At 39.5% G+C, this 17794-nt stretch overlaps 1 protein-coding gene across 2 annotated transcripts in view; it reads left to right on the plus strand.

Annotated features, from left to right (window-relative positions):
* Window positions 1-17188, plus strand: part of FOXK2 (forkhead box K2) — a 32155-nt gene extending 14967 nt beyond the window's left edge. Inside the window, exons 2-9 of one of the 2 annotated variants that reach the window (XM_081184472.1) lie at window positions 2044-2238; window positions 8435-8582; window positions 10175-10321; window positions 11545-11738; window positions 13282-13457; window positions 14167-14463; window positions 14656-14850; window positions 15712-17188. In XM_081184472.1, the coding sequence (XP_081040598.1) occupies window positions 2044-2238; window positions 8435-8582; window positions 10175-10321; window positions 11545-11738; window positions 13282-13457; window positions 14167-14463; window positions 14656-14850; window positions 15712-15908 (1549 nt within the window). In that variant the 3' untranslated portion in view covers window positions 15909-17188. Of the gene's footprint in view, window positions 1-2043; window positions 2239-8434; window positions 8583-10174; window positions 10322-11544; window positions 11739-13281; window positions 13458-14166; window positions 14464-14655; window positions 14866-15711 lie in introns of both variants that reach the window. The other variant, XM_081184471.1, reaches the window with a different exon arrangement.
* Window positions 17189-17794: the final 606 nt, after the last annotated feature.

Here is a 17794-nt window from a genome sequence, read left to right on the forward strand (position 1 = left end):
CCCATCGATCCCTGCTTTCCAGCTCTTTTGTGTCTTCTGCTTGGAGGAAAACGATGAAGAGCTTGGTTTCTACAGTAACTACTGCCTGCAGGCAGATTTCTTTCAGGGTTCCTTTCAGTCTGTGCAAGGATGCTGTGTTTGGTTTCTTTAGAGCTCTTTTCTTTGGTAGCCTTGGAGGTTTAAATTTTATATGGTTTAATGTTGCAAAGTATGGTAGGATTTGTAATTGCAAGTGAAGTATGTTTTCCAGAAGTGGCTTCAATTGGTGTTAGTTGCTGTTGGCCTGAAATTATTTTTATTGAAAAATTGGTATAAGCGAAACTTGTGGGGTGTCAATGCTTGTAAAAATAAATACATATAGTGTAGGGAGGAAATTTGGTCCAGTCTATGGAGGAGTTGGTTGTCCATCTTATTTTCAGTCTAAATAAGAACTCTGTTGGATCACTCCAACTCTCCATCTAGTCCAGCATTCTGCTTCCAGAGGCCAGATGTTTCTAGGAAGCTCACAGTTAGGGCTTCAGTTAGGGCTACCCTTCCCTGCTGCCTGTCCTCAACATCCGGTATAGTGCCTCTGAACCTGAGTCCGTATGCTTGTCATAGAATCATAGAATTGTAGAGTTGGAAGTGACCCTGAGGGTCATCTAGCCCAACGCCCTGCAATGCAGGAATCTCAACACATGGTCCCCCATCCCATTTGAAAACATTCACAACCCTGCTGGTTTTGCAAATGTGCTAGCAGCTTTATTGTTGCACCACTAGGAAAATATAGCTAATATCTTTTTATAGACTTCACTTCCACGATTTTGTCTTAATTCCCTTTTAAAGCCATCTGACACAGTATTACCATTGCCGTAGTTAAGCACTGTGAAAAGCACTGTCATCCATCTTGAACCTACCCTGATTCACTGAGTAACCCAGAGTTCTAGTACTATGAGAAGGAGATTTTTTTGGGGGGTGGGGTATGCTTTTCATTATTTGTTACCTTCGTAGGTGTTCCAATCACTGGATTGTTTTGATTTCTGATTTCTGTACCTTTGTAACTGTGTAATATATATTTATATTATTGACTAATGTGGATAACAATTAATTATAGCTTTAACAAACTAGGCTTATGTCCCTGAAAGAGCAGATTTCAAAATGTATCAGGAATAAAGAACACAGCATTTCTATACAGTTATTTCTTCCTCCACCCCATGACATTCAACTGTTTGAAGCAGCCCCTGGTTGTCAGAGTTATCTCAGCTGAACAAGTTGGTTGGAATCCTGCCATACTGTAGGATCACAACTTGCACACATTTAACTTGCACAATCACAGTTCTATGTGCTTGGCAGCTGGCCAGCTGATATCACACAAATTAAATGCATGTGAGGCGAGATTTTAAAAGCTGTTTGCTTGCTGAATTTTCCTGCATGGAAAAAGCTTTTAATTTCTCAACCTTAGACTCTGGGAAACTCTTGTGTGGGCTATGGATGCTTTTGCAATATCTCAGGTGACCCTGTGAGATCTCACACTGGCTCTGGCAGGTAAGATTTTTCATGTAGAAGTGGTTCTAGGGGGTTGTTCTGACTAGATGTGATTTCAGTTTTACACACTACCCCTCCACCCAGAATATAACTTACACACCCCAAGACGCTATGTACTGCATTTTGAAATTTTCTCCAGAAACTAGAGAAAAGGACAGTAACCTAAAAAAAGAAAGAAAAAGAAGAGTTCTTGAGGTTTTTAATGTATGCCCTTTTATGAAGTATGGATCGTTTCCTAACCAATTTTAGGTCAGTGTGTAGGACTAAGGCTTTTGATTCAAACCTAGCTTTTCATGATACTATGCTATTTCTGTGAATGCTAGTTTTGGTCTTTATATGTGTGTTCAGTTCTCTGTGTTAAGACTTTTTAAAAACTGCAAATAGTAATTGCTCATTTTGTAACCTGAAATAACACTTTACAATTAACATTTTATTAGAGTAAAGTAATACTGATGAAATTATGCAAATAAAAATTTATACTCTTCCAATTAATAAGTGCATTTTGTTTTTATTTTGCAGATGTACATTCAGGTTTCCCAGCACAAACATCAAGATAACATTTACAGCTTTATCCAATGAAAAAAGAGAAAAACAGGAGTCCCCGCAGTCCCCAGTGAAACCTGTGCAACCCCAGATCTCTCCCCTAACAATAAACATTCCAGACAACATGGCTCACCTGATCAGCCCTCTCCCTTCTCCCACAGGAACCATCAGGTATTTAGACATTGTGATACTGCATGCACAATTAATATAGGACCACAGAATTTAATACGAAGTAATACATCACTTGAAGTTTTCATTTGTGCAATAAAACCTGGAGCTCAGCTCAACTTGGGAATAAACTGTAGACTTGCACGTTCTCTTCAGCCACCTAATTGTGCTGGTCTTACTTGAATTTACAGTACTATGGATCACTCAAGGCCAAACTAGAGGAGATGGTTTCAGACACATATTTTTCATTGTGGGTTTGCCCCAATTATATATAAAGTAGGTAAGAGAGGATGCCCTTTGCTTACCTTGATAGTACGCCCATGGGGCAAGACAGTACCATGGAAAGCTCCAAGTGAGCAAACTAACTACAAAAGCTAGGATTGAACTAAATCTTTTTATGTCTGCAGATCAGCTTCCAAAGCACTTTCTCTTCCTTAAGGTGTAGAAGACCTTAAAGCAGCAGAACTCTTAGCTTGAAGCCCAGCATTCTTCCTTCTCCACTCATAACACTTTTCTCTGGGCTAACTGCCTGTAGTGATGGGTGGGCCAACATGGTGATTTGGGTTCCTGTCATGAAGAGAGTTACTTCCTTGGGTGGGTTCAGGCTTTTGAGTTTCAGGCTCTGGAGGATCCAAGCCAAGTATTTCTGGTTCAAGGGTGCCAGATCTAAACCACTGTGGCCTGGGCCAGTCTCCAGCACCTTTACTTTGGATCTGCTAGTTTGATGGATTAGGAAGACGCTAACAAGAGTGTGGGTGCTGACAGATGGTTCAATTTTAAGAGGAAGAGAGGCATGCTGGTGAGTGGTCTGAATACCTTCCAGGATCACTTAACTTCCTGCAGCCACTACCCTCCAGTGCTTTTTCTCCCAGCCAGGCTTGCTTCTGCTACTGGAGCCTGGCTGAGAGAACAATTGGAATGGTTGAGAGCAGGGAGTTTTAATGGTGGAAGTGGAAGGAAGGTTCTGCAGTTCCCACTCACATGCCCCCTTTGCTCCTAAACTACATGATTGGGGGAAATCTGCATGTAAAAGGAGAGGTCTGCTGCTGTTGTGTCTAGTTTGGCTTTCAATATGTGAGTGTTTAGAAATTGTCAGACTTGGAACATTTTGTGAACCAATGATTCATACCTGCTGGGATTCCTGGGAACATTAGATTGAGTTTAAGAACCATGATAAATGTTGACTATGTAGTAACCTAATAGCTGGTTTTATATGGGTGGTGGGCATGCTCAAAGTCACTTAACAACATGGACCATCTCTCTAATAAGCCATCTTTATTATGAATTCAGTTAAGCAATTGCATGAGTCAAACAATACAACTGAACTTCTCCGTCTTCCCTGTACCCCCAAATCTACTCTGGAGATTTGAAGGGGAAGCACATGGGGGAGGAACGGAAGGGAAATTCCACTGTGCCATTCTGTTTAAGCAGTGACTTAGTTGGATGCAGTGCAATGCTGTGTTTTATGGTAACACTTTCAAAAAGAAAATACTAAAATCAAAAGTATTAGATTAAGAAAAGTACAGTGGTGCCCCGCAAGACGAATGCCTCGCAAGACGGAAAACTCGCTAGACGAAAGAGTTTTCCGTTTTGGAGGTGCTTCGCAAAACGAATTTCCTATGGGCTTGCTTCGCAAGACGACAATGTCTTGCGAGTTCCTGCTGGTTTTTTTTCTCCCCCCCTTTTTTCTAAGCCGCTAAGCCGCTTATCAGCTGAACCGATCAGCAGATAAGCCGCTAAAAGCCGCTAATAGCGCTAATCCGCTAATCCTTCAGTGGGCTTGCTTCGCAAGAGGAAAAAACCGCTAGACGAAGAGAATCACAGAACGGATTCTTTTCGCCTTGCGAGGCACCACTGTATTAGTTCCAGCTTGCATGTCCTTCTTGTTTTTGTTCTGTGGGATTTCTCAGTGTCCCTGACCCTCAGTGCCTTCTCCAGTTGGAGGTTGGGTTGGGATGTGGGAAAATGTCTGCCACATCCCTGCCCTGGGTAAGTTTTGAGACCCTAAAGTAGGAAAAGGGGATGAGATGGCAGAGGACTCTGGTTCCTTGCAAGAGCTGAAAGTGATCGCTTGTATGGTCTTGATCCTTTGTGAGCATTCACTTAGAACACTTGCAAAGAATTGATCTCTTTTGGGGAGAAAAGTTGGGTATACAGGCATTTCTAATTGCAATTTAACTAAATCATTTTTACCAAGGATGCAAAGGCAATTTGGATGTCATTTGCAAAATATTTTAAGCAGCTAGAATGTGCAGAGTACATTTAAGAATATTTAAGTTGGTTTTGCACCACAAAGGTGGCAAAACTGTGACTTGAGCTGAGACTTTGGAATCATGATTTGTGTGTAGTAGTATGTTCAGTGAAAAATGTGTGTGGTTGATTTTAACTCAGACTGCTGTGTCTACATAACAAGTATTGAATCAAAATGCTTCTGTAGATCTATTACAGTTGTCTTTGTGTTGCCTAGAGTATGTGGGCTGTATCCAATGAAGTCATTGACTTTAAAGGATCATCCCTGTTCATGCAGTAGAATTTCCCCTGCCTTGCCTTTCCCCATGTGCTCCTGTGCACCCCACATACCTTTTCTGGGTTTCTTCCCAAAACTCCAGAGCAGATTGTAGGGAGGAGAGGGAGGACTTTTCAACTTTATAGCATTAAAAATGGTATTCAAAATAACTTCGAAAACATTACAAGGCTTTTCAGCTTTACAGCACTAAAAATAATAGTCATGGCTGCTTTGAATTTTTTTTAGGAAAGGCACTACATTATAAATGCTGAAATCTAAAGAATTGTCCATGCAGCATTCTGTGCACATGCTGTGACTTTTGTGTGTGTTCCCAACTCCTCTTCTTACCACAATCTCTCATCACTGCCCTGCCTCCGAAAAAGCTACTCCTGGAGGTCATGGGGAGCTGGAGTGGCAGTGAGGTTCTGTAGCTAAAATGTGAATCACACAGTGTGGTTGCTTACAGGCACCCTGGAGTTTTATTTTAAATTACATTTTTGTGCATGTGTTATTTTTGGGAAATTATAATACATTACACATTTTATTCCAGTTGCTTTGTCAAAATAAAGCATGTCCAGCAGCTTCTGAGGCACATAAATATAAAATCACATTGGTTGATTCTTGGTATCAAAACAAACATTCATCCATGCAAATTCTTTCCTATCAGAACAAAACATAAACAACATATCTCAAGAGAAGCAATTGTGACCATATAATCTTTCTCAAGGGAGAACTGACTAGAACTTCTGTGTGTTACCCTGCACATTTATATGAACAAGGTAAAAGGAAGACCCAGAGATGCAAATATTTTTCATGGAACTTTCCCCCCAATGTTGATACCAAACTTCTGTGTTTAAAGACTCAAAATGCATTAATTATGAGAGATCAAGTGTAAATCAGGCTTTTAAGATTCCTCCTTACAGCATCTTCACAGTACTGATTGGAGCTGCATAAATTATTGACTCCAACTATATTACCAGATAAGATCTATATTAAAAACTAAGCTAAATTGTCGAAGGTAAGTTTAAATTGGCTGACTAAAATGTGCCCTTATTAAATGGGCAGCACATGTAAAAATAATAATTATATATAAGTACTTTTTTTAAAAAACCACCTACACATGGCAGGCACCATCTTAGAAAAAGCATTCATTTTCTTTGTTTAACATAAAAAGAATTACCGTAATATTCTAAGACATTATCTTCTATGACATGCACATGTATCATCAAATGACCTTTTGTTCTCTTCAAAACTATTTGTTGTCATAGACAAATTTAATTAATTTAAAATCGCATGCTGTTAATTTCCTTTTAATTGGGTGGAGGCCCTATTGAGAACCTGTAGGCAAGGGTCAAAATATATATAAAGCCCTGCTCCTTTTGCACACAGGAACTTTTAAGCTTTCCACTCCATTAAGTGTCAGCCTCCACCCAGAAAATCCCATCCAAAGGCTGAAGATCTTTTGGATCAGAATCTCACGAGGGACTGTTGTCAACGGAGATACTGCCTTTCCCCCTGCACATGAAAGGAAGCTCTTTCCACTCACACCTGTAGATAGTGTGTTTGGATCTCACCATAGTGTTTGCTGAAAATTAAATGGAAGATGGAGCCATTATGTGGGCTTATTCTCCATCTAATAGCTGGGTTGGCAATAGTTGATTGTTGTCTGGATAGTGATCCTGTTCAGGGGTGGGTGTGTCTTTGTCATGCAGGTGCTTTTCTAAAGCTGATTTGTTTATCAGTTGTACATTTTAGAAGCTATATAGTCAACATTTTGAATGCTTTTAAAAAATTAAGTTCATTCTGAAAACTTCCACAAATAAAGTTGATAGGTATTCAGTTTGAAATGCTGAAATAGGCCTATAAGCCAGTACTATTGTGGGCATGCAGCAAAACAGACTTCGAGAGCCAGTGTGGTGTAGTGTTTAAGAGCGGTAGTCTGGTAATCTGGGGAACCGGGTTCGCTTCTCCGCTCCTCCACATGCAGCTGCTGGGTGAACTTGGGCTAGTCACACTTCTCTAAAGTCTCTCAGCCCCACTCACCTCACAGAGTGTTTGTTGTGGGGGAGGAAGGGAAAGGAGAATGTTAGCCGCTTTAAGACTCCTTAAAGGGAGTGAAAGGCAGGATATCAAATCCAAACTCTTCTTCTTCTTCTTCTTAACAACCGTAGCTCAGGAGTCAGTTGGTTCCCTTTTCTCCACAGGTTGATCTTTAGTCTCTGTTGTATTATCTGATCTAACAAATTTTTTGGTATTGTTCATTGTGAAGAATAAACAAATTATATGTTTACTTATATCATCCTTTTTTTGAAATCTTTTGGATTGGTTTACTGCCCTTCTCACCATTGCCCACTATATCCTGAAGAGGATTTAGATCATTGTAGCGTTTCTTTTGTAACTGGTGTGCATTACTGGTGTGTCCTCAGCTACCTCAAATCTAATCTACTGAAGATAGGGATATGCACCTAAAACAATTCTCTGCATTCCTAAAGTTACCATCCTGAATGCAGTTCCTCATTTGATCTGACTGTAGTCACTGGACAGATGTGAGAGATTTGCCTACGCGTACAGATATCTATTCCAAACTAATATGTGACAGTTGGCACCTATATGCAACCACTTCCATATTTAACAAGCAAGCCTGGCATCTAGCAAGATTGCCAGATTGCAGCCTGGAGACTCTTCTGTCTCTTTACAGTCTTTCAGTCATGCAGGAGGATGCAGCTGTGCATTAAAAACCAGCATTTGGACCACTTTACCGCTAAAACAATAATTACCTCCCTCCCTCAACCTGTCAAGCCTCCCATGTGCTGTTGGAAGATGTTGCTTGAAGACCTCGCAGCTTCCAAGTTGAAACGAAGGCTGGCTGCTCTTCACACTTGCTAGAGGGCAGCACCACATTTTTTGAAAAACTAGGTAGAATCAAACATTTCTTGACCTTAAGAGGGATTGTTTTCGCTATATTGAGAGCATGTGAGACTTCTGCCAAGATGTTAACATTTTCCTAATCTAATAGTAACAGGAAAGTAAAGCCTGCTTCTTTCCATATGTCACTCACTACTGCCTTCATTGGTGAGTGACCCCTCTCTTTTCCCCTCAAAAAGAGCATTCAGATTTGTGATGTAACCACTGTTTACATGGAGTATTTTCATCAAGGCACCAGTGAATTGGCAAATTTAGCCTCCATATCTTTTTCCAAGCACTATGTCCTATAAAAGAAACTGGATTTGACAGTGTGATCTTTTTACCCAGGCTTTGTCAAGGCTCTTTGTCTCACCGCATTGAATTTTGTACTCCGTGTGTTTCAACTGAGCAGTTTCTTGTCCTACTTGTGTAGTTCTACATTTTGAGATGCCACATCCTTGTTTAAGGCTTGTCCATCCATTTTCATATATACTGTTGTAGACACAAGTAAAGCACTAGACTCCGAAGAACAGTTTTCTAAAAATGTTTACATGTAAGTTCCATTCCGTTAGAGAAACATCACATTCATAAAATAGCGGTTAATAGGGATCCCAGTGATCCCTTCCCCCATAACTACTAAAGTTCATAATGCTGAGAGACTTATAAGGGTTATTGTGGAAATGATTGAGGTTCTTAACTGCATGATTTATTTTGTAACCAGGGGTGTTTGATATTTTTAATTTGTGGGTGGATATACTCTGTAATGGATATACTCTTCCTATTCTACAGTGCTGCAAATTCCTGCCCATCTAGCCCTCGTGGTGCAGGTTCTTCAGGGTACAAAATGGGCCGTGTAATACCATCTGACCTACATCTAGTGGCTGACAATTCACAGTCAGAAAATGACAAAGAAGCATCTGGTGGAGATAGCCCAAAGGTAAGTTTGATTGGAATCAATATTGTAACATTGATTCTTGAGTTCTGTGTTACACTAATGGAAATGTATTGGTTGGAAAAAGCAAAAGTAGCAATAATAACTATATGTGGTTTAGTAGTTTGAAATAGAAAACAACATGTATCCTGTATATCTGTGCTGTATTTAGTTTGGATGCTACAGAATGCTGTGAAAGTATCATAAAGCTAGAAGATTATACTTTCACAATTTTCTTTATTGTTGTCAAGTGATTTTCTAAAATATCTTTCAAATTATATCCATTCTGTGTGTTGGAATATTGAAAATGCTAAAGCCTATAAAAGTTAGTTTCAAAAAGGAAAGGCATCAAATATGCAACCACAGAGTCAAAGGCAATGTAGGCAATGTAGTCCAACTCTCTGCTTGATGCAAGAAATCCAGAGCTAGAACATCCTCAACAGATGGCTGTCTAGCTTTTGCTTGGAGACCTTCAGTGAAGAAAAGCCCACTACCCCTCCTAGATCTGCCCACTTGGAGCAATAGAGAGCAGGTCATTGTCCTCTTCTGTGTGACAGCCATTCAGGTATCTGAATGAGTGCTATCTTGTTACCCCTCAGTCCTCTCTTTTCCAGTCTAATCATGCCAAGTTCTTTCAACCTTTCTTTATAATAATAGGACTTGTTTTCCAAAGCAGCAGCTGTATTTGTTGCCTTCCTCTGAACTCATTCCAATATGTCTATATATCATGGGAAGTCACTGTTCTGAGCACTTCTGTACTGGATCATTCATTCATTCATATTTTGTTCGTTTTAAAAACATCTCAGTACACCATAGTAATGTAGTTTAAAGTTGTGGGTGCTGTATTGACAAGCTTGAGTGTGTGCACGCTAATGGAATTTTGATGTCTGGAAACCATCCTATGAGGAATGCTTGAAAGAGCTGGATCTGTTTAGCCAAGAAAAGAGAAGATAGCAGTTTTCAATATTTGAAGGACCGTCATGCAGAAGATGGGGCAGACCTGTTCTCTGTTGCTCTAGAGGGCACTACTGCAAACGATCGATGGAAACTGCAGGGAAGTAGAATGCAGTCTGCTAAACATTGCAGAAACTTTCTACTGGCGAGCACTACCTAATCATGGAATATAACTGTCTGAAGAGGGCTTTTATTTGCAGGAGGTTTTTAAGCAGAGACTTGATGGTCAGCTGTCAGCTATGCTATAATGTAGTTTTATCCTACGTTGAGTGGGGGGCTGACTTCCAGTGTATCTTCCAGTTTTGTTATTAATATGGATATGGTGTTCCACTTGAGATTGAATAATAATAGTGCAGAATAATATGGAATGATTACTTTCCATGACTTGGAAACTATGGAAACTATTAATGTAGCATATATTCACATTAGCCTTTTTTGTATCACACTGTTGACTCAAGTTCCACTTGTGATCAACATCAGTCCCAACTCTCAAACACATAATATCTCCCAATGCAAATCTATTCCAGAATTGTCTGATATTTTCAAGCTTTATTGTAATACACAACTGATGTATTTCTTACGTTACTGAATGGATAAGATGCTGTAGAAAACTTTACTGTATTCATTTTCATCTTCTTTTATAGGATGACTCAAAGCCACCTTATTCCTATGCACAACTAATAGTACAAGCAATTACGATGGCACCTGATAAGCAACTTACACTAAATGGAATTTATACGCACATAACTAAAAACTATCCTTACTACAGGACAGCAGACAAGGGCTGGCAGGTAAACACAACTAGTATTGTTTTAAGTAAAATAAACAGAAAACAACTTAGTTTAGTTACTACTTCAGACACGGACTTCACAGCCCCCCTCCTGCCCTGGTTATATGTTTAACTTTGTGAAATAGGTTTTTGGAGCTTTGAAAATGATTAGCTGTTTCAGTAACCTAAAATGGTACACTGGTTCTTTCAGTAAAACTAACCCTTTTCCCATGACCCTTTTCCACATAGAAAGGTTAGTAAGGGATGTATTTGTAGTAATGGATGAGGGTTTTTCAAAATTGTAATTGAGAAATGAGAAATCCCTAAATGTCTGGTAGATGAATGTTATGTATGTATGTATGTATGTATGTATTTATTTATTTCATAAAATTTATACATCGCTTGATTGTAAAAAACCTCAAAGCAGTTTAAGTAGGAGTCACAAATTCTGTGCCAGCTTCTCCAAATGCTATTTCCAGAAACCCCCAAACTGGATTACTTATCCTCTTCATCTAATAAAACCAACTTGAACATGTGCTTTAGTTTTTATAATGTAGTCTGTAGGCTATTGTTAGGTTGCAGAACTTGGGATATTCCAGTATAGCCTGGAGAGACACAGGGGATGGGAGAGGAAAAGAGGCAGGAATTTTTAAGGAGGAGGAAAAAAGAGGACATGGAATGGGAGAGAAACAGTGAAGTTTGAGGAGAATTCTTTATTACCAAAATCCTTGGCCATCCTCGTGTATTTGTTCATGCCTGAACAGCATATGTTGCCTGAATATTTCCAAGCTTTTTAAAAGGAAAATTCATGTTTTGGTTATTAAGAAACTAGAAGGCATTGTTCAGTACATCCTAGGAGTGTAATGTGAAGAGCTTGAAAGATCAAGTCAGGGAAGGCCACCAGAATGTCAAATGACTTTTCAGCATGTAAAATTTAAAACTGCTGTACTAAGCAAAATTTGAAGTATTTCAGGTGACAGAAGGTAAAAATACAGTTGAAGCACCAGGAAAAGGCAAAACCATGTGTTAAAGAGGGAGAAACTGCAAGACCTAAATATGTGGGGCTATATTAGTGATAGTTCCACCGCTGAAAAAGTTGGTTATGATGGAAGGGTGACTGCTGTCAAATGAATATGTGGTGACTGGAGACTGGTTTCACAAGGAGCGGAAACCTTTGCATTAGGCCATATTCCTGCTTGATGCTGAAGAGATGGATGATTTCTATATATTTTTTATATTCCATAGAATTCAATTCGTCACAATCTCTCTCTGAATCGTTATTTCATCAAAGTACCACGTTCCCAGGAAGAACCAGGCAAAGGCTCCTTCTGGAGGATAGACCCTGCCTCTGAAAGCAAATTAATAGAGCAGGCTTTTAGGAAAAGGCGGCCGAGAGGAGTACCTTGCTTTAGAACCCCACTGGGACCTCTCTCTTCTAGGTAAGGAATCAAAGTTGAGGGTTTAAAAATACACTTTCAGAGGCTTCACCTTAAGTGTGACTCGTTCTGCTGGGCATAGGGTAACCGCAGTCCTAAGTGATCGCAATGTTGTTAGAGCTATATGTATAACAATTATAAAGGACTTTTCCTAAATAGAGAACGGGTGTTCATTGTAATTGACTGCACTAAGGAGCCATTAAAATTTCTTCTTGAGGAGACTTGGTGGGTTTTGCTTCATACTAAGGATCTGTTGCCATTTTGGGGGCTTGAAATCCCCCCCTCCAAAGTTTAGGCTGGCTAGTAATGTTGTTCCTTCTCAGTTGTATCCCTTTCGAGTGCATTGCAGTTACCTCAAAACAATAGCTGTGGAGGGCTAGATTCACACAGTGCAGGTAATGTAGTGTCACAAGAATCGACTTTCACACATTGAATGTTGTCAGTTTGCATTATTAACATAACACCTGCCAAGCTGCCCTCTTGCTCCACAGTTGCTGCTCAGGGATAATGCCCAGCAAGGGCACACTCTTCTTTCCCTTCAATCTGTTCACTCTTCTGTAGTAGCTAGCTAGCAATCAGCTCTACATGGCAAGCAGCTCTTTTGATTGCATTTTTTTAAACCATTGGCTTGCCCCATGGCTTGAGCCTTCTGGAGAAGTATCCATTTACCTTTTGGACCTAACCCACTCTGCTTAAATCTGGGTGTGTATAATACATTATATAATATTTTAAATGGGTGACACCCAGCCGTGCTCCCCCAATTGTCCAATGAATTCTGCTTGTACAATGGGACTTCTTTCACCCCTCCCCCCAAAATCTTCCCTTGTTCCACAGGGATTGTATTGGTGGCGCAGGGGGCAGAAACTTAAGCACAGATTTTGAAAGTTTTCCTTAAGAGCTTCATGTGTTCCATCATTTAACTAAAATTCATAGTGGCTAGGCATGCATTTCCGAATAGAGCATGAACAGTTAGTAGTTTCCTAATAGAGAGGATACTCTGGTGCTGCTTAAACCAAGATGGAAATCACAGAAATGTAAATTTTTAACAGTTCCATTCATTTTTTAGGTATTGTCTCAAAAATGATGTATCTAAAAATATTTAAAGCAGATCCTGTGTGTTAGAGAAGTAGGGAAATCCAAGGAGAACGTATATGACAGAGTAACAAAGATCAAGGTTAGGGAATTCCATAACTTTTGATCGTCTAGGGTGCCTGTGTGCCTGCCAGTGTCTGCTTTGGTGCCCACACAGGGGCTTCAGCACACTGAACCTCTAAATTAAGGCATGCTGAATAACTCATTCATTTTTATTGACATTTGTTTCAATGCCCCCCACATCCTACTCCTTGTTCTGTGCTACTATAGCAACCATAGTCTGCTTTTGAATTACCTCTGCAAAAGTCTGTGAAGTCAGGAATTGGTAGTACTTCTCAGTCAAAGAGCTCCTCCTTGTGGAAAGTATATGTATTAAATGGTTTTTGAGGCTGACTACTCATCGTAGCTGTCAATTCTCAATCTGAAAGTGGCTGCTTTTGTTCTTCATTTGCAGAAGTGCCCCAGCTTCCCCTAATCACTCTGGAGTGTTATCTGCTCACTCCAGTGGTGTGCAGACCCCAGAGAGCCTGTCAAGGGAAGGGTCACCTGTCCCAATGGAACCTGAGCCGAGTACTATCCAGCCAAAATTAGCAGTAATACAAGAAGCACGATTTGCACAGAGTGCCCCAGGTGAAATATTCATATAGTGTTCATGTATTTAATATGCATATTAAAACTGTACCAAACTAATGGAAAGTATAATGTAGGCTTCACTTCAAAAGCCAGGTTTGTTTGCAGAAAGAAATTATGAATGAAAATTAAAAATATAAGTACTCTATGCTTTGTGAAGGGCTAATAGAACCCCCTTTTCCAAATACTTTTAAGATTTATGAGTTGGGGTTGAATGGAATTGTCATGCTGAAATTATGACAATTGATGGTGCTGGGTGGGGTTGATGGAAGTTGGGAGTCTAACAACTTCTGGATTTCCCCAATGCTGTGTTAGGAGGTCTCCAAAGGGGAAAGCAAACCAAATTGTTTCATAGGAGCACAGAGATTACATTGGTGACTTCCTGCAAAATGTGTTCAAGCCACTGAACTATGGATCTACAACACTTCCATTTTTTTGTTTTTATTTTGAAATGTAGTTATGTTAACTATTAGTGTTGCCAGTAGTTGCAACCCTCTCCTTGTGGCACAGCAACGTGTGTTTTTTTACTTTTTTACTGCTGAAAACAGTGTCAGTAATACTGAACTAACTGGATTTACTCTTAGGATAGCTGAAGAAACTGTTGAAGGAAGGAGTAGGCTTTTTTAAAAATTCAAGTAAACAATATGTTCATAGACTTTTGGAAAGCGGATGATTTAACTAATTTCCCCCCCCTGCCTTTTTTTGATAGGATCACCCTTATCTAGCCAGCCTGTTTTAATTACTGTACAGAGGCAGCTACCACAAACTATGAAACCTGTCACATACACTGTTGCAACTCCTGTGACAACATCAACATCCCAGCAGCCTGTAGTACAGACAGTTCATGTTGTTCATCAGATCCCAGCTGTGTCTGTCACAAATGTGACTGGATTAGCACCAGCAAATACTTTCACTGTAGCTGGACAAGCCGTGGTCACACAGGCAGCGATGGTGGCCCAACCTAAGGGAGAACCTCAAGAGAATGGAGACCACAATGAAACGAAAGGTGAGAATTTGGTTCCGGTTCCCCTTGGAAGTAATACAGTCCAAATATTTATTTGCATTTGTTGCAAGTAGAGAAAACAACTACATGATACTGATTTCTCTTAAGAAGTGCTAATTTTGATGCTTTAACCATGAATTATTCAGTGCTTTCAAACTTATTCTAACAGATTTTTATTTTTATTCCCGCCCCCAGTTAAAGTGGAGCCTATACCTGCCGTTAGCCATACAACCATAGGAGCTGCTAGTCGGATCATTCAGACATCTCAGACGGCACCTTTACAGACGGTTACTCTAGTGCAACAGACACCTCTAGGTCAACACCAGCTACCAATAAAAACTGTAACTCAGAATGGAACACATCTAGTACCCATCACCACAGCAATCCAAGGTCAGGCCAACACTGGTAAGCATTTGGAGTGGTGTCTTTAGTGTCACAAATTTTCTTTTGTCACAGTGATGTCCAGTATCTGTGGATTCTTGATTCTCAAAATTGTTACAGATTTGTGCTTAATTCTTTAGTTTATTTTGAGGTAACTACTACCTTGGAAAATTAAGGGGGTTTTTGTTTGTTTTTTAGTCTACATCCTTTCCCTTTCACGTTAAGTTAGGAACTGATCTGTGATACAAAGACCTGTGTAACTGTGCTGTGCATTAGTATTTCTGGAGGAATAGCTCCCCATCCCAGATAGCAGTCTGCTTTTAAAATCAAAAGGATGTTTCTGTTGAGAGTTAGGGAATTCTTCTGTGGGAGAGTCGGGAAACACCCACTAGTTATGCTCAAGGCTTTGGGCATGCCTAAAGTAACTCTTTTGATCCCCGCATTGGTTTGATTCATGGTTTAATTAAGCTTTAGATACTCAATTATCTTGGTGTTGTTTTATTTCTTTCTCTCCCCCCACATGCTGCCCTGAACCTTGAAAATGCAGTTCTTTACAATATATTATATTTACTCATGCTTTTTTCTTGGTCGTTTCACAATCCTTTGGGACCATCTGCTCCCGGTAGAATATAGACTGCTATCCTATTCACACTTTCTGGCAGGAAGTTCCCTTTATCACAATAATGTTTTTCTTCCTCTTTAGCCATGAGGTCAGCCACTGCAGATATTTTCACCCATGCAAGAACATCCTAGGGTCGTTCTCGAATGTGTGCCGCATCAAGCTTTCATGTAATACTAAAGCCATTCGTGGAATTGGGCTTCCTCTTGCCTTGCCTGCGTTTAATGTCTCTCCATTTGTTTCTTTTACAGCTGCTGCAAGTCCCCTACACATGTTAGCAACCCATGCATCTGCATCAGCTTCTCTTCCAACAAAACGTCAGAACGGAGACCAGTCTGATCAGCAAGAGTTGAAACGTATCAAAACGGAGGATGGAGAGAGCATAGTCATAGCTGTGAATGTGGAAACTCCACCTGTGGCAGTGAGTGAACAAGGCAGCCAGAACTAGGAACTTAAGAGGAATATTTCTTTTTAGAATGATGCTCCGTGGTGCCAAAAGGAGACATTGAAACACCTAAACTATTGAACATGTTCTCACATGGTGGGGAAAGGGGCCCTGTGACTTCAACTTTCAGCACTGAGAAAAAAAAACACAGGTGGCCTTAGAACTCCTTAATTTAAAAATCGAAACCAAACTGTCCAACATCTTGTTCCAGAGGCTGTGACCCCTTTCCCCCCACTCCTCCTTGCCGTTCTGAAGTGACTCTTTATAGATAAGGAGAGATACAAAAGTTGGAATTCTGCAACTTTAAAAAGCTCTATTGGATTGATTACTTTAAGGATTGAGTATCTCAGTATATCACAGCATGATAAGTACTTCATGTGACTGGATTTCAAACGATTGTATATTCCTCAAAGGGAACAGAGGCAAGGAGCCATTTCCTACATCTTGGCAGCTAGCCTTTCATAATGACCTACCCAATGCAGTTGTTGGTAGATATGCAGTATTTTGTTGTTCACATGTGGAATTAGAAATTTTTGATGTGTACTTTCATTTTATTTTCAAAATAATGGGGTCTTTGACATTTCAAATCACTCCATTTCTACTCCAGAAACTTTGGAATCACACAGTACTTTTCATGTGAAATTTTGTTTGGTAAAACTGAATGTAGGGTTTTTTAACCAATGGAATGATTTAATTTTGTCCTGTTAAAGTTCAGATAAAGCTACTTTGTTACATCTGCAAATTTTCATATTTTAGCAGTTGCCTGATAAAATTTAATCAGATTTTATTACCTTGTGTAGTGATCAAATGCTTCTTTGGGCTTGCATGTTACTGATTAGAAATACAGTGTAAATGAGCCGTTAACTGACGTTAAAGAACTGCTATGATGAATTTGACCAGAGCTGCACTTATCTGTTTCTCTTTCTTGCTACCTTTTGCTGTTTGTTACTTTGTGTTGACTTTGATTGTCCCTGGCTTATTTTTCCAGTCTAAAGTAAAACAAGAGTCTCGCTTAATATTGTGTATGTTTAAAATGGCAGACTGTTCTTCATTTAGAAAAGAGAAAATTCTTTATCACAAGTCCTTTTAAAAAGAGAAAAAAAACTTGTCAGAGGTATATCCAATATTTTTCAGCATAAGCGCCCACCGGTAGAAATTAATCTGATGAGTTTATCTTTAACTTTTGATGTCCTGCACAGACCTTCTGGGGTCTGCATTAAGAGTAGCTATTGAGGTTTTCTAACAGTGGCTACCATACTATAATAAATGTGGTTTTTTTTAAAGTGTGTGTTCTGCAGTTGAACATTTTAAAGGATACTTCTCAGAGTTGTGATTGTAGAATCCACCTTACATTTCAGAACTGAACTAAAAGCTAAGACTGTTTTTTGTCTTTCATTCACATGCTGTCTTGTCCCTTCATATTAAGGTGAGTTAAAGGTAAAGACTGGCTTGAACCTTTGATTTGCCCTTTTTTGGCAATACCATTATTTATATATATTTTTTCATTTTGAGAAGAATCTGTATTTTCATGATGGACTGAAATGGCTTGGAATGGCTTATATTTAGTCAGTTTTTGAAAACTGTTTATCTGAAGACCAAATATGAGAAATCTGTACCAAGTATCATGTTAACCCACACAGTAGAGCTGTCACAGTGTCAATCTGGATAATACATATTAAAAGATTATGAAAAAATGCTGTACACTAGCTGGATTTATAACAGCCACTATAAGCTGGGTAAAGCAAAAGAATTTATGTAACTGCAGCATTCTACTTTTTGTGCTGTGGTCACTTAATTTAGAAATAATTAAACTGAATTATTGGCAAAACATTTGGTTATAAACCTACTATTTCATGAGTATTAGGCAAACTGCTGCAAGTTTTTGAATA

This window comes from Podarcis bocagei (assembly GCF_964188305.1).
Source record: "Podarcis bocagei genome assembly, chromosome: 2".
NCBI classification, from domain to species: domain Eukaryota; kingdom Metazoa; phylum Chordata; class Lepidosauria; order Squamata; family Lacertidae; genus Podarcis; species Podarcis bocagei.